The 23592-nt window shown below is 33.5% G+C and overlaps 1 protein-coding gene across 2 annotated transcripts in view; it reads left to right on the top strand.

The window, feature by feature from the left end:
- Positions 1-23592, top strand: part of LOC143055906 (E3 ubiquitin-protein ligase MIB2-like) — a 66612-nt gene that overhangs the window by 7750 nt on the left and 35270 nt on the right. For both annotated transcript variants that reach the window (XM_076228958.1, XM_076228957.1), the window contains exons 4-16: positions 3577-3689; positions 4868-5074; positions 5792-5919; positions 7088-7198; positions 7837-7941; positions 8476-8692; positions 10178-10323; positions 11108-11256; positions 11998-12154; positions 16786-16946; positions 17181-17304; positions 17912-18017; positions 21553-21632. In XM_076228958.1, the coding sequence (XP_076085073.1) occupies positions 3577-3689; positions 4868-5074; positions 5792-5919; positions 7088-7198; positions 7837-7941; positions 8476-8692; positions 10178-10323; positions 11108-11256; positions 11998-12154; positions 16786-16946; positions 17181-17304; positions 17912-18017; positions 21553-21632 (1804 nt within the window). The remainder of the gene's footprint in view (positions 1-3576; positions 3690-4867; positions 5075-5791; positions 5920-7087; positions 7199-7836; positions 7942-8475; positions 8693-10177; positions 10324-11107; positions 11257-11997; positions 12155-16785; positions 16947-17180; positions 17305-17911; positions 18018-21552; positions 21633-23592) is intronic.

The raw sequence follows: 23592 nt of genomic DNA, 5'->3' as shown, positions 1-23592 counted from the left end.
CATTAGAGAACGGAAAAATGGACAAAAACAAAACAAATTAAAATTCCGCGAAATTCCAGTAATGATTTTTGCGCATTAAAGGGCAATTCCGCAATTTTTTACTTATCATCTAATTATGTTCATCTTAACATAAAAAACACATTTGCAAAGTTTTAAATTTATATTCCTTCTAATAACGGAGAAAATCAAGTATTTGTAACTTTTTTGGTTGAATTCTCGAGTGGGTCGTGACGTTTTAGCCCGATTTGTTGAATTCTGGGAAAAAATAAAATCTGTTTAACTCTTATAGCTTATCGACAATATACGTAATTAAAAGCGCACAGCTGACGAATGGTCGTAGTTATTAACCACAATATAAGAATGAACGAAAATGAATATGAATATACCGTTTTGTATTGATTAAATTAAACTCCTATAAAATGATCTCTAGTAAATGTTTTGGAATAAATTTCATTTATTATTGTTGAGATTTTTTTCATAAAATATTTATTGAACATTTTTACTGATATTGAACTGAAAATATTTCAGTTCTATTTACGTTATTGTTTTGATAATCATTTCAATGCAACTAATGTGTGAGCAGAGTGTGTATATTATTTTGTAAAGGTCACTGTATATTTCACGGCTTGAGGTCAATTCGTTTACCTTCTAGCTATTTAGCCGCAGGTGTGAGTTCAAGCGTACACAGGTATGAATGTTATTATTTGGAAAGGATAAACAGAAAGGATTAGAAAGAGTATGCTGTATTTAATACACTTAGATTTAATACACGATGAGAATAAAGATACAATAATTAAATTGTGTAAATTAATTGAAAATAAAATTCAGATTCGTAATTCCGAAAGTGTATAAAAATAAAAGGAAACAATTTTGGATTACTTTCTTAGCGGCAATTGGCGTAAAGATTCAAATATGAAGTAAAAAATAGTAGTTTTAATCTTTAATAAAAACTAAATGCAATATTACCCAATTTGATATACCATTGCACATCTGTTTGATATCATTGACTTTACCGGAATTTCTTAACTTGTATTCAAATCTGGCTGTGTTTAAATGCTCGCAATTTTAAACTTTTTAATTGAAAAAAAATACAACATACAACATGCATGATTTTTTTTAGTTTCTTTTTAACATTTCATTCTTACATAATTAAATTCATTAAACAATCATTTACACGAACTTTTTGTAAAAAGAATACCAATTATCTAAGCTAAGGCATTATTTTTTTTGAGGATTTTTGAACATTTTTTTAAAAAATTCTATGATAATATTTGTGCAATGTTGAACATGATAGCCGTCATTAATCCAAATAAGTAATACAGTAGTTGTAATAAAACTTATATTTTAGTCATGCATAACTGATATTGACGAATTTAGAATAGTTCGTCCATACATCGTTGTTCTTGAAATAATCATTATATACTTGTAAGTTTCCTGACATATAAGCGCCATTGAGGATGAGCTCCAGAGAAAGCAGACTAGTAGCGTTTCGTTCGTTTGTTTGTTGGGAAAGGACCATGAGTTGTCAATCTGTATGGAAAGATTTCCAATACAACCATATTATTGAGAAAGAATGTTTACATGCTCTACTCTCGTACTAGTATTACAGGGTTCTTGTGGCGTTCACCTTAGACACACATCTTTTTAACGATGTTTAAAAAAAAGACAGAACCAATTTAATGTCATACTTCCTTATTTTTTAAATATAACTAAAAGTCTTTTATCTGACAAGAATACCCCTATTTAGCGGACAAGTAATTTATTCTTTTTTCTGTTATTGAATACCAAGAAAGAAAATAAATCCCGAAATTAATTTGAAACTTTGATACTCAATAGTTTCTCAGCAAAATATTCACATCCCTTGGGGATAATAAGTGTTCGTCCAGTGGCATATATAACAATTGTGATGACGAATTCCTTCCTTTGTTCGAGAACAATCTTATTGAAATATAAATCTGTGATTTTACTATGTCCACAACTTCAATGAACCAAAGCAAAAGTTATACATCGACCTGTATTTAAATCAGATTGGTTCTCTTCTTCTTCTTTTTCTTCTTCTTCTGGTATACAATAGTCTATCGACATTCGATGATTACATACTGTTGGCATACGTGGACTAGTCTATTTACAAAACTTTTACCCCAATTTATTCAGAGTATATGTTTTTTTCTTATGTTCAATGTATACATGTATATATTTTAAATTGCTCTATAGTTCCGTAACTTTCTACCCAGTCGTATAAACGAATCGTCGACAAGTGCGTACATTTTTTAAAATCAATATTTCTGGTATGTTCCAATCTGTCCTTCACTATTGACAATGAGTATATATTACATTTTTCCAAATTCATCCTTGAAAAAAATATTTGAATAGATTTTAATTTCATCAAATCTTATCTTTTGGGTATTATTTATATTTTTACGAATAATATTCTTTACACCAGAAATGTTATTTATAAACAAGCGTATGAGTTTAGTAATGACAAGTAAGACAGAGTTGTATATTATACATCTGATAGTTCAAATTGGAAAGTTATAAGTTTTCGGCCGTGTACACTGATCAATATCTCAGAAGTGAAAGATGCATGAACTTGCAAGCCCGACAGGAAATCGCTTGAATACCTGGACGTGTCACCTCACACCCTTCACAATACCTTTGAAAGTAATACCTTTAGCCATGCTGGTGATCAGATGAGGGAAGATCAGAATTTATTTGAAAAAAGTTTATTACTTTAAAGAATTATGAACAAATTAGATTTTCGAAAACAATTTTCACGGAACACTTATTTATGATTTCAACTTTGACTTTTTACCTAATTCCAATATCAACAGTTTAAAAACAACAGACCATGGTAATTTAAAAAAAATCGGTTACTGTAGTTTTGTTCCTTTGTGGTTTATAGACATATCGTTGTTATTAATCAGGAAAGAAGACAAAATGGCCGAACGCAGATAATTGATACTCTAAATTTAAAATCGATGGTGATCGCTTATCTAGCGGAATAAAACTTTAATATCTATGAATTTGAGCATTTTTATACAGAATGAACATAATATCAATTTTTGATTTTTTTGCGAAGTTTCCCTTTAACGTCATTTCAAAACATGACGTCATACGAATGAAAACGTCAAAGCTGAAGGTTTTTCTATTGCGTTTACCTTCTATGGCGGCTCCTTGGTAACAACATGTCAACATGTCAACAGTGAATTTGACGGTAGCTTACGATAAAAAATGCAAATCTAAGTTGCAAATGTTGGGTTTACTGAGAGGTAAAAAAAGTAATCACATTTTTTTTTTAGCGGTTAGTTAAATAATCATTCATGCAGGCTTATAAGATTTGTTTTACATTTATCGAACAGTGGGTAAAATAGAACAGCCACACACACGGTATACCCATCATCGCTTCAGTTTTTTAATGATTGTATTTGTCCTATTAGAATCGAAATAATTCATGGAAGCCATAGATTTGTTGTAAATTTTAGAACCATACCATTCATCAATGGCAAAACTATTATACTCATGAGAACAGACTTTGCAAGGATTCAAAGAGAATTTCTGTCATTTGATCTTTTCTAGTTTCAATGTACCTACCAGATCAAAAAGTGGCAGTAATAAAAAGACAGCCAAGGGTATATTTCCTAATGCAGAAGTAATGAGAGGTCCTCACTGGAAATGGAAAAATGATGATGGTAAATATACATTATTATTCACTTATATAATGGGTTATCTCCCCTGATCCAAGGGGATAAGGGGCCCTTACTGGAAATGGAAAAATGATGATGGTAAATCTACATTATTATTCACTTATATAATGGGTTATCTCCCCTGATCCAAGGGGATAAGGGGTCCTTACTGGAAATGGAAAAATGATGATGGTAAATATACATTATTATTCACTTATATAATGGGTTATCTCCCCTGATCCAAGGAGATAAGGGGTCCTTACTGGAAATGGAAAAATGATGATGGTAAATATACTTTATTATTCACTTATATAATGGGTTATCTCCCCTGATCCAAGGGGATAAGGGGTCCTTACTGGAAATGGAAAAATGATGATGGTAAATATACATTATTGTTCACTGATATAATGGGTTATCTCCCTATACTGGATTGATAAGGGGTCCAAATAGGAAATGGATAAGTGATGATGGTTAAAACTGTGAATTTAGAAATTATTGCGATATTTTTATTATTGCTAAAAATGTGACAAGGTTATAATTGCATTGATTTAAACTCGCATTCTGATTTTTTTCATATGAATTAAATAGGAATTTTTGCAATATCACAAAAAAAATGAGAAGATGGCAATAATAAATGCATGCAATAATTTCTGAATTTTCAGTAGACATTATTACGGTATATACTTTTATAATGGTTTATCTTCCCTGATGCTGGAATGATATGGGATTCAAATTGGAATTTCAAAAATGATGATGATAAATATACATTATTATTCACCGATATAATGGGTTATCTCCCTTGATGCTGGGGTGATAAGGGTTCCTCATTGGAAATGGAAACATGATGATGGTAAATAGACAGAATTTTACACTTTTATAATGGATTGTCTCCCCTATAGGAGTGATAAGGCTTCCAAATTGGGAATGGGCAAATGGTGATGGTAAATATACATTATTATACACTAAAATAGTGGGTTAGCTCCCTCTGACAAATGCCTGATGCTGGAATGATAAGAGGTTCAAATATAATGATAAATATACATTATTGTAGACTAAAATAGTGGTTGAGATTCACTTGATTTTTATCATTTATATACAATTTAGCACAAGGTATATCCCTTATATGCAATTCAGCACAAGATATATACATTATCTGAAGTAAATATGAGGACCTTATTTTTCAGGTGGTGAGGGAGGTGTAGGCCTTGTGAAGGCACTGGAGACCTGGGGTAAAGATTCATACAGAGGAGCCGTAAAGATTTCATGGAAAGCTGATAATTTGGTTAAGAATTATCGTGTTGGCGGAGAAGGTTGTGTAGATGTGATTTACACACGGATGACAGAAACAGCCTCTGGTGGCAATTACTACGCAGATCATCTTCCATTTGTTGGTAAGTAGTGGTGGGTTTAAGAATTTTTCTTCCTAGGAGAGGAATTTAACATTATTTATACATTGGTTAATTAGTGGATGATTTGTAATAAGGCCAAATAAAAATATATGTGTGGTTCCAGTAACCCGACCGACCCTAGTTAAAAAAAACCATCCCTAGAACTTTTTTTTTTCATTTCTGAAAAATAAATTTTCAAACAATCAAATTTTGAGGATTGTGAATTAAAATAATTAAATTCATAGATTTCTGTCATCACAAGTATCTGTTATGGCTAAAATGCAAGAATTCATAACAGAATGCAACAAAATTAACTAAAAACATATCATGACTGTTTATTTCACAACCAAACACATGTAAAAATGGCAGACTTCTGGTTGGGGCGTGTATAATACCGGAAACAATCTCGGTAAACACACGATTTTGACATTAAAAAAAAAAAAAAAAAAAAAAAAAAAAAATTACTGACCTACCGACCCTATTTTTTAAAAGTATGTAACTGGAACCACACATATATTTATTTTTATTTGGCCTAAAGAACAAGCATCAAAATAGAGCGTTGGAAATATTGTTTGTAACTTTTCTTTATCAAAAGAAAATTAAAAACTAGTTGGATCGAAATTAAGATTTTCAAATTATCTTTGGTCCAATAATTTACAAAAATTTGTAAAGCTTTGTGTCAGGATGATTGTCATCTGATCATTGTAAGATTTGTTTCAGATGTGGTCAATCCTGGACAGATTCTGTTGAAGATTGGTGACAAAGTAGTTATCACTTTGCCATTAAAAGGATTTAGACAGTTACAGGATAACCAAGCCTATGGAGGATGGGATGATGATATGAATCAGGTAAATTCACTGTGTACATTTAGTGTCTAGACAACCAAGCCTACGGAGGATGGGATGATGATATGCATCAGGTAAATTCACTGTGTATGCTAAGTGTCTAGCCCAGAAAAGATGAAGGAACACACAACTAAATAAACAGCAGTGTATAGAATTGTACTACATTTGGTAACCTGCTGGTTTAAAACCAGATAGGGTGAGAAATTCAGAGGTTTTCGTAAATAATTTTACAGAAACTCTTTTTTGTAGTATGTGTAATAGGCAAATATTTTTATGCCCCACCTACGATAGTAGAGGGGCATTATGTTTTCTGGTCTGTGCGTCCGTTCGTTCGTCCGTCTGTCCTGCTTCAGGTTAAAGTTTTTGGTCAAGGTAGTTTTTGATGAAGTTGAAGTCCAATCGACTTCAAACTTAGTACACATGTTCCCTATGATATCATCTTCTCTAATTTATATGCCAAATTAGAGTTTTTACCCCAATGTCATGGTCCACTGAACATAGAAAATGATAGTGCGAGTGGGGCATTCATGTACTGGGGACACATTCTTGTTTTTTATTCATTATGCTCACCTTAAAAATTAAACAAACAATTATATTCCTATCGACAGAAAAAGGGTTCAGATTAGACTGGATTAGAATATGTGCTAGCATTTTTAAAAACACGGCTTTAAAAGCATTAGAATTCCTATTATCGAAAGGGTAATTATTTTTTTGCCCCACCTATGATAGTAGGAGGGCATTATGTTTTTTGGTTTTGCGTCCGTTTGTTCATCCTTCCTTCTGTCTGTCCCGCTTCAGGTTAAGTTTTTGGTCAAGGTAGTTTTTGATGAAGTTGAAGACCAATCAACTTGAATCTTTAATAGTACACAGTCATGTTCCCAATGATATGATCTCATCTTTTTAATTTAAAATGCAAAATTAGAGTTTTTACCCCAATTTCACGTTCCACTGAACATAAAAAATGAAAGTGCGAGTGGGGCATCTGTGTACTATGGACACATTCTTGTTTTTCTTTTATATGAAATAATTTATATCTGTTGTTTATATGGAATGTCTACACTTCCAAAGACAAAGGGTTACAGCGCTAACTGACGGTAACTGTTCCTTGACCAGTAGTATTTAGAAGAAACAAATACACATTGTACAGTAAAATTATTTTTTGTGATTTTAGTGTTTGGAAGAAACAGGAACCATCGTTGGCTTCCTTTACAATGGGATGAGTGTTAAAGTACAGTACGAAGACAGTAAAACTTGGGTCATCAATAAAGTAGCTTTAACCAGGGTGAGTTAACGTTTAATGAAATAAATCTTGATCATCAATAAAGTATAATTAACAATAGTGAGCAACTTAATGTCATTAAAACTTGAATCATTTATGAAGTAGTGAACTAAGTGAGCAAGTAAAAAAAAAGGTAAAAAAGAAAAAGACAGGAGTAGACACTGTCTTTAAAATAAGATGAAAAAATTGAACACTTTCATCATTTGCTTTTTTTGAACAAAATAATATTTGTTTACAGAAACACACCTTTAATCCATATCTGTTTACAGAAACACACCTTTAATCCATATCTGTTTACAGAAACACACCTTTAATCCATATCTGTTTACAGAAACACACCTTTAATCCATATCTGTTTACAGAAACACATATTTAATCCATATCTGTTTACAGTAACACACCTTTAATCAATATCTGTTTACAGAAACACACCTTTACTCAATATCTGTTTACAGAAACACACCTTTAATCAATATCTGTTTACAGAAACACACCTTTAATCAATATCTGTTTACAGAAACACACCTTTAATCAATATCTGTTTACAGAAACACACCTTTAATCAATATCTGTTTACAGAAACACACCTTTAATCGATATCTGTTTACAGAAACACACCTTTAATCAATATCTGTTTACAGAAACACACCTTTACCCAAGGAGATCCTGTTACTATTCTGGATAATTATAATGCTGTCAAAGAGCTACAGAAAGGTCATGGTGGATGGAATGATGAAATGAAGACTGTAAGTAAAAGTCAACATAATAACCTTTGGACAAGTGAGGGGGTATAGGACCTTTTTCGGGACTCCGGGATTGGGTGTTTTCAAGCTCGGGATTTCGGGATTGACCCTTTCGGGATCCGGGAATTCTTATTTTTCGGATTTATGGACCTCAGGATTTCGTTTTTTAAGCCCGGGATTTCGGAATTTCGTGTTGTTAAACCCGGGATTTCGGGATCAGGACACCTCCTACCCCCCCTCACAAGTCCTGTGATAAAATGAAGATTAAGTCAAGGTCAAGGTTTAAAACATTATAAACTATAGACAGGTCCTATGATAGAAAGATAAAATGAAGACTAAGTCAAGGTCAAAGTTTAAAACATAATAACCTTTAGAAAGTCATTTGATTGAATGATAAAATGAAGATTAAGTCAAAGTCAAAGTTTAAAAAGATAACCTTTACACAAGTCCAATGATAGAATGATGAAATGAAGACTAAGTCAAGGTCAAAGTTTACAACCTTCAGACGTTATTAATAGATTATGGTTTTATTTCTAGGCTCTTGGAAAGAATGGTAGAATAGTTCGCCTTGATAGTGATGGTGATATGAGAATTAAGATAGGAGATAAGACCTGGATATTTAACCCAGCCTGTATAATGCCAATAGACGATGCCAGCACAGCTAAATCAATACCAGTCTTGTCTAGACAGGACACCAGAGATCATTCGGATGATGAATCAGAGACAGGATCTGAAGGGGATGAGGGTGGACAGGGTATGTGTATTATACTGTATAGAGGGTAATTTTGTGGTGTGTTTATTTTCGATTATTTTGGCAGATGAAGGAAAACCTTGAAAAGAATTCCACCAAAATTTATGCTTACATTCAGGACTTTCTTATAGCTAAAGCATTTTGGAAACAATCTATGGTATTTTAGGTCGACTGGTTGTTTGATAGTTTAACCAGAATTTGTCTGTATATGTATTTAGTATAGTCCAAGGCTTCCAAGACAGTCATATATTCCAGTCATTTCTATAATATCCGATAAAAGTCCGGCTGAGCAAAGCATGAAACGGTCATCTACTTTTTAGTTTTCAAGGCTTTTTCAGTCATTTTAACATAATTCATGATCTTTTTGACCCAACCTTTTGCTTTTAACATCCACACATTTCCAGTCATTAAAGTGACATGATGATTAATTACAATCAAAACAACCCCTACTTCAATACTTTCTAATTTTAATCAAGCCTAATTAGTTGTTGGACAGCTGAAATCTACCTGTTCAGATGACAGGTAACTATTCTTAGTACCGGACATCGTAAAAATTATCGATCTATTCACAATTATTTTTTTTACATTTCAGCGGTTTGTATCTAATTGATTTAGTCCCAAAATTTAAAATTATTAGAAATTAGATTTATCAACATGATTTGATGAAAAATTTAAAAAGGTTTTAAATGAAAACTCGTCAGAACTACGTTGTAAGAACTAGAACACGTGTGCGCATGTGCACAGGTGGGAAATTTAATTATGCATCATACATTTCTTCAAAAATGCTAAAACTAAAATTGATACCTGTATCTAACGTTCATTTCAAGTATTCTATTGAAGAAATAACGTGGAAAGAGCTTCACTTAGTCGTGCTTTGTAAACATACACGGATTTTACGTTTCCGTTTCTGGTCCATGTTTTACCATTGTCAAGTCAACATCCGGTTTAGTTAAAAACGAAAGTAAAGTTTTTGTCAATGTCATTATGCACAAATAAAGAGTAGGTGTACACTCACATAACACTAGTGAGTGTACACCTACGGGTGCGGGAATTCTCGCTACATTGAAGACCCATTGGTTGCCTTCGGCTGTTGTTTGTTGCTCTATGGTCGGGTGGTTGTCGCTTTGACATATTCACCATTTCCTTTCTCAATTTTAAGGCTGATATGAACATGCTGATGTGCACCCTATGAATGATGCACCGCCAATTTATCAGTTTACATCCGAAAATCAAATTCATATCAAAGTAAAGTTTAAAATCGCTTTTTTTTTTATCTAGTGTCAATCATTGGAATGGCCAATCTGATTACCATAATTGCCTTTTGTCAATGTTTGTGACTAAGTCTTAAGAGATTAAAATCGGGATCAGATATAAAATGTCTGGCTGGCTCAAATATTTTTTGGAAGCCCTGGTATAGTCTATATAATGAAAGATTTCAAGAGACTGTAAACTCCTCTCATCTGGAAATAATCATTATATTTATTATAGCTGTCGCTGAAGCCATTGCTCAGCTCCATGTAGCCATGTTGAGAGAAGGTCCTGGGACTGAAGAGGAGAATGATTCTATAGTAGAGGCTGCAGCCAAAGGAGAATTTGATGTTGTCAAAAAGATTGTCAAAAAACACCCAGATAAGGTAGGATATTTCATATAACATCCAATGTTTGGGATTATTGTATAAAAATAAGGAGATGTAGTATAATGGCCAATGAAACACTAACCACTAGAAAGAAGAAAAGGGGTAGTAAGTAATCATAGGCCACTGTATATGCCTTCAACAATGAGAAAAACCCATACTGCTATAAAAAGCCCAAAAATGAAAAATGAGAATCAATTAATTCAAACAAGAAAACTAATGACCAGTTTTATAACAAAACAATTTATAAATTAAAAAAAAGGACTGACATAAACCAAGGACAACACTAGTGAGTGTACAACAAGCTTGGGACAGTCTCATGAAAATTTCTTTATTTTATATGAAACATAAAACAAACCAGAAATTCTCAGATGAAGAAAGAGCACTCACAAACATGTTTAATCCCGTTGTAAGTGCTCAATCTTCATCCAAGAATTTTTGCGATTTGTTTTATGTTTCATATAAAATAAAGAAATGAAATGCTAAATTAAAGCTAAAAAGATATCAATAATTTTGATGAATTCCTGTCTGTAATGTTAAAGTTCATTATTATGTTACTGTGGATTCATTAATATTCGTTGGATAACAATTTTCGTAGATTTTGTTGGCACAGACGAACCCTGAATTAAATTGTTCATTGAATTACAAATTTTCCAAAGGAATGTATGCAGACTTTGGCAAAACAACGATATCTAATATCCATGAAAATGCAAGTTTATCCCAATCCATGAAAATTGGTACTCACGTAAATAAATGAATCCACAGTACTATGTAACAATTTCAGATCAATACAAAGATAGAGGGTAAGACAGCTTTACAGTTAGCATGTTACGAAGGTTATTACGATATAGTAGAATTCCTCGTGAAGAACAAAGCTGATGTCAACATAAAGGATAGCGAAGGAGATCCAGCATTACACTATGCTGCTTATGGGTAATTATATTTCATCCCTTCTTAGGACCATTACCAAAAGAGGATACCAAATATCCCTAGATAATGAATATCCTCAAGTAGATTTCATCATTTACCATGTTTACAGATAATGAAGTGAGATTTAATAACAATAGGGAAATTATCATACAGTGACAGGATTGTTTCTATTCTGCAACTGCACTGAAAAAGGGAAACCATATATGATGGACTGGATTTGAGGCTTTGTCATTATGGATCTAGAAAGGAATTAATCTTTGGTTTTGTGTTTATGAGTCCTGTCACACTTCCCCCACCTCAAGGGGTATCATACTATTATATCTTAAGTAACACATACCCTGGCTAGAAATCCTCTCTCTAACCACTATGGGTTTTTGAGTTAGACATCAAATAGAAATAGAGAGTATGATTAACAGATTTTCTTATTACAAAATCTATTTGCGTTTTCCAGGACCTAATACCTGTGACCTCTGTGTTATAAGGCAATGCTTTAAATACCCGAGTCAGAGAAGTTATTACCTAGCTCAACCTCTTGTGGCTGACTAAGCATCTACTTAATGTTCTAAGGGAAGCAATGCTGTCACATTTATTATCAATTAAAAAAAAAGATTGAAAAATTACTTCTGAAAAAGTCACAAAATTACTGACATTTATGATAAATGTTTACTGATTACATCTAAAAGAATTTTTCATATCTTGTATTTATGAATTCCCCTTGGATAAAGTTGAATATTTCATTTACAGGAAGGAAAGTAAAATACTCCAAGTTCTATTAGACAATAAAGCTACAGTCAACGCTGTTAATGCTAAAAAACAATCAGCTTTACATATAGCAGTCAACAAAGGTCAACCTAACTGTTGTAAAGTATTGGTAGACAAAGGCTGTGACCCAAATCTAAAGGTAAGAGGTCAACTTAACTGTTGTAAAGTGTTGTTAAATAAAGGATGTGACCCAAATCTAAAGGTAAGAGGTCAACTTAACTGTTGTAAAGTGTTGGTAGATAATTGTAAAGTGTTGGTAGATAAAGGATGTGACCCAAATCTGAAGGTAAGAGGTCAACTTAACTGTTGTAAAGTGTTGGTAGATAATTGTAAAGTGTTGGTAGATAAAGGATGTGACCAAAATCTGAAGGTAAGAGGTCAACTTAACTGTTGTAAAGTGTTGGTAGATGAAGGATGTGACCAAAATCTAAAAGTAAAAGGTCAACCTTACTGTTGTAAAGTGTTGGTAGATAATGGATGTGACCAAAATCTAAAGGTAAAAGGTCAACCTAACTGTTGTAAAGTGTTGGTAGATAAAGGATGTGACCCATATCTAAAGGTAAAAGGTCAACCTAACTGTTGTAAAGTGTTGGTAGATAAAGGATGTGACAAAAATCTAAAGGTAAAAGGTCAACCTAACTGTTGTAAAGTGTTGGTAGATAAAGGATGTGACCCAAATCTGAAGGAAAGAGGTCAACTTAACTGTTGTAAAGTGTTGGTAGATAAAGGATGTGACCCAAATCTGAAGGTAAGAGGTCAACCTAACTGTTGTAAAGTGTTGGTAGATAAAGGATGTGACCCAAATCTAAAGGTAAGAGGTCAACTTAACTGTTGTAAAGTGTTGGTAGATAAAGGATGTGACCCAAATCTGAAGGTAAAAGGTCAACCTAACTGTTGTAAAGTGTTGGTAGATAAAGGATGTGACCCAAATCTAAAGGTAAGAGGTCAACTTAACTGTTGTAAAGTGTTGGTAGATAAAGGATGTGACCCAAATCTGAAGGTAAGAGGTCAACTTAACTGTTGTAAAGTGTTGGTAGATAAAGGATGTGACCAAAATCTGAAGGTAAGAGGTCAACTTAACTGTTGTAAAGTGTTGGTAGATAAAGGATGTGACCAAAATCTAAAGGTAAAAGGTCAACCTAACTGTTGTAAAGTGTTGGTAGATAAAGGATGTGACCCAAATCTAAAGGTAAAAGGTCAACCTAACTGTTGTAAAGTGTTGGTAGATAAAGGATGTGACCAAAATCTAAAAGTAAAAGGTCAACCTAACTGTTTTAAAGTGTTGGTAGATAAAGGATGTGACCCAAATCTAAAGGTAAAAGGTCAACCTAACTGTTGTAAAGTGTTGGTAGATAAAGTATGTGACAAAAGCCTAAAGGTAAAAGGTCAACCTTACTGTTGTAAAGTGTTGGTAGATAAAGGATGTGACCCAAATCTGAAAGTAAGAGGTCAACTTAACTGTTGTAAAGTGTTGGTAGATAAAGGATGTGACCAAAATCTGAAGGTAAGAGGTCAACTTAACTGTTGTAAAGTGTTGGTAGATAAAGGATGTGACCAAAATCTAAAGGTAAAAGGTCAACCTAACTGTTGTAAAGTGTTGGTAGATAAAGGATGTGACCAAAATCTGAAGGTAAGAGGTCAACTTATCTGTTGTAAAGTGTTGGTAGATAAAGGATGTGACCAAAATCTAAAGGTAAAAGGTCAACCTAACTGTTGTAAAGGTTGTGACCCAAATCTGAAGGTAAGAGGTCAACTTAACTGTTGTAAAGTGTTGGTAGATAAAGGATGTGACCAAAATCTAAAGGTAAAAGGTCAACCTAACTGTTGTAAAGTGTTGGTAGATAAAGGATGTGACCCAAATCTGAAGGTAAGAGGTCAACTTAACTGTTGTAAAGTGTTGGTAGATAAAGGATGTGACCAAAATCTAAAGGTTAAGAGGTCAACTTAACTGTTGTAAAGTGTTGGTAGATAAAGGATGTGACCAAAATATAAAGGTAAAAGGTCAACCTAACTGTTGTAAAGTGTTGGTAGATAAAGGATGTGACCAAAATCTAAAGGTAAAAGGTCAACCTAACTTTTGTAAAGTGTTGGTAGATAAAGGATGTGACCAAAATCTAAAGGTAAAAGGTCAACCTAACTTTTGTAAAGTGTTGGTAGATAAAGGATGTGACCAAAATCTAAAGGTTGGAGGTTAATTTGTATTTGTTCTCCTGGAAACTAGTTTAGTTGTATCAGCATCGATTTATACCATCTCACAACAAAGGATTTAGTGTAATTTACTATCCTTGTAGCTTTATACTTCATGACAAAAGTAAGCATTGGTTGCAATTTTCTTCCTTATAGGAGTTGTATATGAGAAGTATATTTTCAAAACTGATTCGATATCAGTTTAATATTCTAACAAAGATGATATTTTTTACATTCCATACTATATATTTTATGTTTTTAGCTCATGTGGCCCTAAGGGCCAAAGTGTGCTTATGCCATCACTTGGCGTCCGTCGTCGTCCGTCGTCTGTCGTCGTCTGTCGTCGTAAACTATTTCAAGAATCTTCTCCTCTGAAACAACTAGGCCAAATACTTCCAAACTTTAACTGAATGTTCCTTAGGGTTTCTAGTTTATAAATTGTATCCGTAGTTTTGATCTATCAACAAACATGGTCACCATTGCTAAAAATAGAACATAGGGGTCAAATGCAGTTTTTGGCTTATTACTCAAAAACCGAAGCATTTAGAGCAAATCTGACATGGGGGTAAAATTGATTATCAGGTCAAGACCTATCTGCCCTGAAATTTTCAGATGAATCGGACAACCTGTTGTTGGGTTGCTGCCCCTGAATTGGAAGTTTTAAGGAAATTTTGCTGTTTTTGGTTATTATCATGAATATTATTATAGGTAGAGATAAACTGTAAACAGCAAAAATGTTCAGCAAAGTAAGACCTAAAAATAAGTCAACATGACTGAAATGGTCAGTTGACCCCTTTAGGAGTTATTGCCCTTTATCATGTTTATAGTCAATTTTTAACCATTTTTCATAAATCTTAGTTATCTTTTACAAAAATCTTCTCCTCTGAAACTACTGGGCCAAATTGAACTAAACTTGGCCACAACCATCATTGGGGTATCTAGTTTGAAAATAGTGTCCGGTGATCTGGCCAACCAACCAAAATGGCCGCCATGGCTAAAAAAAGAACATAGGGGTAAAATGCTGTTTTTGGCTAATAACTCAAAAACCAAAGCATTTAGAGCAAATCTGACAGGATTAAATTGTTTATCAGGTCAAGATCTATCTGCCCTGAAATTTTCAGATGAATTGGACAACCCATTGTTGGGTTGCTGCCCCTGAATTGGTAATTTTAAGGAAATTTTGCTGTTTTGGTTATTATCTTGAATATTATTATAGATAGAGGTAAACTGTAAACAGCAATAATGTTCAGCAAAGATACATTTACAAATAAGTCATCATGACCGAAATGGTCAGTTGACCCCTCTAGGAGTTATTGCCCTTTATAGTCAATTTTTAACCATTTTCGTAAATCTTAGTAATCTTTTACAAAAATCTTCTCCTCTGAAACTACTGGGCTAAATTAATCCAAACTTGGCCACAATCATCTTTTGGGTATCTAGTTTAAAAAATGTGTTGGGTGACCCGGCCATCTAAACAAGATGGCTGCCACGGCTAAAAGTAGAACATAGGGGTAAAATGTCAAAAAACCAAAGCATTAAGATCAAATCTGACTGTGGTTGAATTGTTTATCAGGTCAAAATCTATCTGCCCTGAAATATTCAGATGGATCGGACGACACGTTGCTAGGTTGCTGCCCCTGAATTGGTAATTTTAAGGATATTTTACAGTTTTTAGCTCACCTTTCCTAAAAGGAAATGTGAGCTTTTCTCCTCACTTGGCGTCCGTCGTCGTCGTCTGTCGTCGTTAACAATTATTCAAACATCTTCTCCTCTGAAACTTCTGAATGGATTTGGATGAAACTTAGCATGATTGTTCCTTAGATTATCCTGCACAAAGTTTGTGCTTCGATTTTTGATCCGTCAAAAAACATGGCCGCCGTTACTTAAAATAGAACATAGGGGTCAAATGCAGTTTTTGGCTTATATCTCAAAAACTAAAGCATTTAAAGCAAATCTGACATGGAGTAAATATGTTCATTAGGTCAAGATCTATCAGCCCTGAAATTTTCAGATGAATCAAACAACCCATTGTTGGTTGCTGCCACTTAATTGGTAATTTTAAGGAAATTTTGCAGTTTTTGGTCATTATCTTGAATATTATTATAGATAAAGATAAACTGTAAACAGCAAAAATGATCAGCAAAGTAAGATCTACAAATAAGTTAATATGACCAAAATTGTCAATTGACCCCTTAAGGGGTTATTGTCCTTTAATGACAATTTTTCACAATTTGTTCATCATATTTGCTAACTTTAAAAAATCTTCTCCTCTAAAACTACTCAACCAAATTCAACCAAACTTCATTTGAATGATCAGTAGGGTGTATAAAATAAAGTTTGTGTTTTATTTTCTATTTCGTCAAAAAACATGGCCGAAGTCATTGTTTATCAGGTGAGCGATTCAGGCTCTTGAGAGCCTCTTATTATATGTTTATGAACTCAGGAAGAATTTGACATATAATTAACCAGGAGAGTGCAGGCAAACAATCAAAAGAACAGCATTGCAATATGTGTTATATTATTCAGAAGGGTGATAAATAATTCCATTTCTATGCAGTAAAGACATCTTTTTGTATTTTTCAGGATGATGATAATGACACAGCAATGCACGATGCCATATCACAGAAAGATACCCCCAAAGATATATTGAAATATGTCCTGGGATCTAAAATGGCAAAGTTTACAACAGAAAATAGTCGTGGTTTCAATGTTCTTCACTGGGCAGTTTTAAAGGATAATAAAAAGTTAGTAATTATTATTATGATAAACAATTTAAGATTTACAATTAATAAATTGACAGTGTTATAGTTACACCATTTCAAGTTGTCTCCATTTTATAAGATTGAATTCAAATCTATTAAAAGTTGTTTAGTAAGCAGTTTTTATTACCACCACTTGGTGTCTGTTCTCTATAAACTGTCACATCTTGTTGTCTGAAACTGCTTGTTTAAATTATTAATATACATTTCTGTTTACAGCTCTGTAGAGATGATAATAGGCAATGATAGAACCTGTGTAAATTCTAAGATGAAAGATGGTAGTACAGCCATGCATATAGCTGCTGTTAATGATAGAGTGGAGATTGCCAGTATTCTTCAGTCTGTAAGTAAGATTATACAATAGGTGCCACATGTGGAACAGGATTTGCATACCTTTTCCGAGCACCTGAGATCAACCCCAGTGTTTGGTAGAGTTGGTTTCTCTAGTTTTCTGTATTGTGTTTTGTGTACTATTGTTTGTATTTTGGTATTTTTTCATTTTTAGCCATGGAATTGTCAGTTTATATTTGACTTATGATTTTGAATGCTCCTTTGGGGTCTTCTGCCTCTATATTAACCGTTGATTCATTTTATTTACCAAAAATTTATGTTACTTATTATGTATTCTCACCTAAATAAAGTCCTTTAGAAAAGTTCAGTTGTAAAATAAATCAAGGAATAATAATCAAATTCTATGGAAATATGAATAAAATTGAAGAATATTGTCATATCTTTTCAAAAGCCTTTTTCTACTTTAAATAGTTACCTAATTTCTAGGTGTTTTTTTTTTAATCTATTTTCTGGTTTTTACCAATAGACAGTTAGCAAACCATAGCTAGAAATAAAATTTAAGGACAGACTTTTTTTTATGAAAATAATATCTTATTTTGCTAACAATGAGTAATAAAATAGCAAACAATATTTGAACATTGCTTTAATGATCTTTTCAGAAAGGTAACGCAGACATAAACATAAGCGATAGTACGGAGAGGACACCTTTGATTTTAGCTGTTTCTCAAGGCAAAAAGAAAACAATGGAATTACTGATAACTGTTGGTGAGTCTTATATCTGTTTCATAGAATTAGTTGCATGTTTTTTTTTTGTTTTTGGGGAAGGGTACAGAGACAAGAGTAAATGTTATCTCTGCATCAAGGCAATATATATAACTACTGTTAACTGAGTTTTGCATCTATTTCTAAAGGGATACAGGGAATATGTAAAGAGAAAACTTCTTATGTTATCTTCCTCAGAACCACGGCATGAGGAATATCTAAGGAATAGTTTTAAGAAAATAGGGGATCTGTCAATAGATGTTATTTCATCTTCTTGATTTTAATGCATCAGCTGCTTTTGGGATACGATTAAGCAATCTGTAGACTTATACCATTGACTCAGGGCCATGCCCTCACGTCAACTGTTTTATTCTAAACATCAAGGAACATCTCAGATTCTTGAGATTGTCTTGCTTTAAATGGTATAAAAAACAAAAGGATTGAATTTAAACAACTGTCCTATAATGTCATGTTTCGATATTTCCCTCGACTTGTATGCATGTTTTTAATAACACGGAAAATCAGAATTAAGCAGTATTTATATTTAGTGTTTTTATAAATTTAGAAACACGTCAGAGGGAATTCCCAAGTTTTGATAACATGCGAGAGTTCTCTGAATTCAGATCGATAAATCTATTTCTGTCATATAAGAACTGAAGTGGAGTTTTCTTATATATCACCGTTATGAAACTGATATTTGATATATATTGTGCTTCCATAAAGAAATGGAGGTCATTTCATTAACATTTAATATACGTCCTTGCTACAAATCACAAGTCTAGGGTTTGTTTAGATAATTATGAGCATGCGTACAGTTTTCTTGACTTGAAGGTTGCAGTCTTGTAATTGACTGCTCCATAGGCTTACATGCTAAACAGCTGATCTTTGAAAATAAAAAAATAAAAAATGTTACATAGAAAAAAAATTTCATGTTCATTTCATGTATGTACTAATGTGAAATTGTGATTTAATCGAGAAAAAAAAGTGGGTCATGCCACGAAGAATAAAAAGTTACGTAACCCCGAAGCCAACATTTTTTTTCTACTTTCTATTTGCTGTTTTTACTAGGCCGCACCACTTCCAGTAAACATGATATCCTTCCACTTTCCTGAATTGATATCCCCAAAAAGATGCAAGAATTTTTAAAAATCTATATATATGTTTCAATTCAGCATAAACCTATAATCAAACAGAAAAAATTGAGTCCAGAAAAAAATTCAGAAAAAAATGGACTATTTTGTTTCCCTCCATGTTTTGACATGCACCGGAAACTGGAGTCGTAATACAAGACTGGTACCTGAAGGGGTATCAGATTGAATGGTTGCTCTGAATTCCCAACTCCCTTGATTAATTTGAAACTCACAAGATCGTTTCTATGTCTGTCTGCTATTGACGATTGTTGCATAATTATACCCCCGCTTTAAAAAAGGGGGGGTATACTGTTATACCCCCGCTTTAAAAAAGGGGGGGTATACTGTTTTACCTCTGTCTGTCAGTCCGTCCGTCCATCAGTCCGTCAGTCAGTCCGTCACATTTTTCTCAGGAACTACACATCCACCCTTTCTGTAATTTGGTATCAACATTTATATATGTCAGCCATACTGTGTGATGCGTTTTCAGATTCATCACTTGACAACTTCCTGTTTACCGAACACTTGTCTGATTTTACACATGATAGCCAAGTTGAAATTTTCGTCACATTTTTCTCAGGAACTACAATACAAGGATTTCTGAAATTTGGTTTCAGGATTTATATAAGTCAGCTATACCGTGTGATGCGTTTTCAGATTCATCACTCGACAACTTCCTGTTTACCGAACACTTGTATGATTTTACACATGATAGCCAAGTTGAAAATTTTCGTCACATTTTTCTCAGGAACTACAATACAAGGATTTCTGAAATTTGGTTTCAGGATTTTTATAAGTCAGGTATACCGTGTGATGCGTTTTCAGATTCATCACTCGACAACTTCCTGTTTACCGAACACTTGCATATTTTTACACTATTAATATTATCCACTTGCGGCGGGGGTATCATCAGTGAGCAGTAGCTCGCAGTTTCACTTGTTTTAAATGATATGCATCATTTAAATTAGAATAAATGTAGTCCACAACGTAAAAGTGTAACTAGAACACCCATTCAGCCAAAATGGAGTCTTCCATATTATCACTTTGAGTTGTTTCCCTTTCGTAAGTCACTTTCGTCAAACAATGATACGTCAAGAAAAATTAACTTGTCATGCCCACTGACCCAAAGGAAATTAAATATTTAAAGAGTTAGGAATGGGGTTCCACCTAGAATTCACGTAGGAAAATAGGTGATAAGGTATGAAGTGAAATACCTTCTCTCACTTCAGTGACTGCTGTGAAAAGTCAACTTGGAATTGATAGTTCAAAAATAAAACACAATAAGTACATTGTTCATACACATGTATCAAAATTGTCTATTTTTAAAGTTGAATAACTTTTCAGATTACGTAAATTACATTTTAAGAGCATTTTACACATGCAGTTGAATTATTTTTGAAAATAATACTAATACATGTATCAATAAAAACAATGGCAATCGTATCCCTCAGAGCAATCCACAGGCACTCGTCTCCGAAAAAAAATTCCTATATACCTTTATATAACACAAGGTACTTAACTCGCGATTTAGAAAAATATCAAAAGGTGACGAAATTCTGTTATATGCCGATTTCTCGGCTGTCAACCCCACTAAAACTTGTTATGTCGTTATCTTCACAATGGTGTATAACAAGCCTACTTTTGTTGTTAGAATCATCCATAACAGTCCTACCCAAGTATGTCAATCGTAATTATTTCGTCTACCTACACAGAATTGGCAATAAACGTCTCGCAGTAAATGATTAATTATAAAATCAATTTCAGAAAAAAATGTTATTTTTTGTCTGAATAGAACTTGTCCCCCACTTAGTAAAATTGTATAAGATACCTTGAAAAAAAACCTCACAAATGTTATTTGTGGTATGTCTAATAAGTTACGAGTTTCCTTTCTTAGATACAAATTTTCCCATGACGTCAATGTCATTCAGACTCCCTCTTGACTTTACGTATGAACATGAAACAAGATCAGATAACTCTGATTATCATTTGAACTTTCCCATAAATTGACCAATCAGAAACCGAGATATATAAAGAGACGTGACATGTTTATTGCCAATTCTTCAGCGGTTGGCGAAATTATTACGATTGACATACTTTGGTAGGATTGCTTTGGATGATTCCCACAACAAATGTAGGCATGTTATACACCATTGTAAAGATAAATCAATTTAGATTTACGATATAACAAGTTTTAATAGGGTTGACAGACTAGAAAGCGGCATATAACGGAATTTCGTGACCGCTTGACATTTTTCTAAAATGTAAGATAAGTACCTTGTGTTATATAAGGGTATATAGGATTTTTTTTCTGAGACGAGTTCCTGAGTAGCAATCTGCTTACCAAATCCCCTGATTCCGTATATGTTTACTATGTTGTGTGGTATTTATATGTTAGACTTATATTGTAGGCTGTGATGTAAATGCTCAAGATAGTAGTGGAAATACAGCTTTACATGTGGCACAGGTCAAGAATAACTTAGGCAAAGCGGTAAGTAACATGTGGCACAGGTCAAGAAAAACTTAGGCAAAGCAGTAAGTTACATGTGGCACAGGTCAAGAATAACTTAGGCAAAGCGGTAAGCATACCTGCCAATTTTTCAAAATCCCCATGGGGGTTTTGCGTGCAAGATGGCTGTCAGAGTCCTAAAAAACCTTCTAGGGGGCCTGCAAATACCTTTTAATGTTGTTTTTTGGCTTCTTCATACTTTTATAAGCCTTAAGTCATTGTAAAATTAATTGTATTTTTAAATTGTGGACAAAATTGCTCTTTCAAAATTTCAATTTGGGAGCCTCCATGGGGGAAATCCCCCGCAAATAGTGACCGTTGGCAGGTATGGGTAAGTAACATGTGGCACAGGTCAAGAAAAACTTAGGCAAAGCAGTAAGTTACATGTGGCACAGGTCAAGAATAACTTAGGCAAAGCGGTAAGTAACATGTGGCACAGGTCAAGAAAAACTTAGGCAAAGCAGTAAGTTACATGTGGCACAGGTCAAGAATAACTTAGGCAAAGCGGTAAGTAACATCAGTCAATCTGTAGGCTACATATGAGAAGGTTAGACCTGAATTTAAGTACTTAGACACAAAAATTCACTAGAAAAAAACCAAACTGAAGTCAAACAGTAATATTTAGCACAAATAAAAATAACTTGAAAAATTATGTTGCAGAGGTCTACATAGGAACCTTGTGGCTAAGGGACAAACTATATGTAGCACATTTCAACAAAAATGAGTCCAATCTCTCAAGTTACATCAATGATTTAATTTTATTTGTAATTATGAATATAGAATACTAATGATCCAGGGACTAATTATTTTTCTAAAATTATCAGAACCAACATCTGTGTTGATAGGATGACCAGGTCATTTCAGGTGATGGCCTTGTACTGAATCTTGGATAATGACATAAAAATCACATGTTTAAGTATCGTACCTCAATTTACTTCCCAAAAATCACTTCTTTAAGAATCATTATCTTAATAACCCCCACTAATTTCAACACCCCCGAAAAGTGAAATTTTTATCGCAAACAGTAGAACTTTATTACAATCTGAAAGATGAAACCTTGAACTTCACAGGAAAAATACTCCCACTGCTGGGAAAAATCTTTTAAGAAAGTATCAGTTCATTATGTAAAGCCATAATTATACCATTTTTATGCCCCACCTACGATAGTAGAGGGGCATTATGTTTTCTGGTCTGTGCGTCCGTTTGCCGTTCGTCGATCCGTCCGTCCGTCTGTCCCGCTTCAGGTTAAAGTTTTTGGTCAAGGTAGTATTTGATGAAGTTGAAATCCAATCAACTTCAAACTTAGTACACATGTTCCTTATGATATGATCTTTCTAATTTTAATGCCAAATTAGAGTTTTTATCCCAATGTCATGGTCCACTGAACATAGAAAATGATAGTGCGAGTGGGGCATTCGTGTACTGAGGACACATTCTTGTTTCAACTAAAATAGAATTTGCAGCTAAATGATAGCATTAAAGGGAAACTCTGCAAAAAAATCAAAAATTGATATTATGTCCATTCTGTATAAAAATGCTCAAATTCATAGATATTAAAGTTTTATTCTGCTAGACAAGAGATCACCATCGATTTTAAATTTAGAGTATCAATTCACTGCGTGTCACCATTTTGACCATCCTCTCGGTTTTTAACAGAGCTTCTGGGGGCCTTCAGCGGCCTCAGACCCTTCCCAAAAAATATTCGCCTCGCTACGCTCGCCGAATATATTTTGCCTCACTTTTTAAAGAGGCTAGTTACGGCCCTGGCCTGGATAGAAAGTTACGGAACTATAGATAGTTGCAATTTAAAATTATATACATTTATACATTTAACATAAGAAAGAAATATACATTTTGTTTAATTTGTGTTAAAACTTTTGTAAATAGACTAGTCCTCCTATGACAACAGTATGTTATTATGGGAAATCGATGGACGAAGAAG

The sequence above is a fragment of the Mytilus galloprovincialis genome, chromosome 13 (genome assembly GCF_965363235.1).
Source record: "Mytilus galloprovincialis chromosome 13, xbMytGall1.hap1.1, whole genome shotgun sequence".
NCBI lineage: Eukaryota > Metazoa > Mollusca > Bivalvia > Mytilida > Mytilidae > Mytilus > Mytilus galloprovincialis.
The sequence above is the reverse complement of the archived record's forward strand: the minus strand, read 5'-3'. Positions and strand labels throughout refer to the sequence as shown.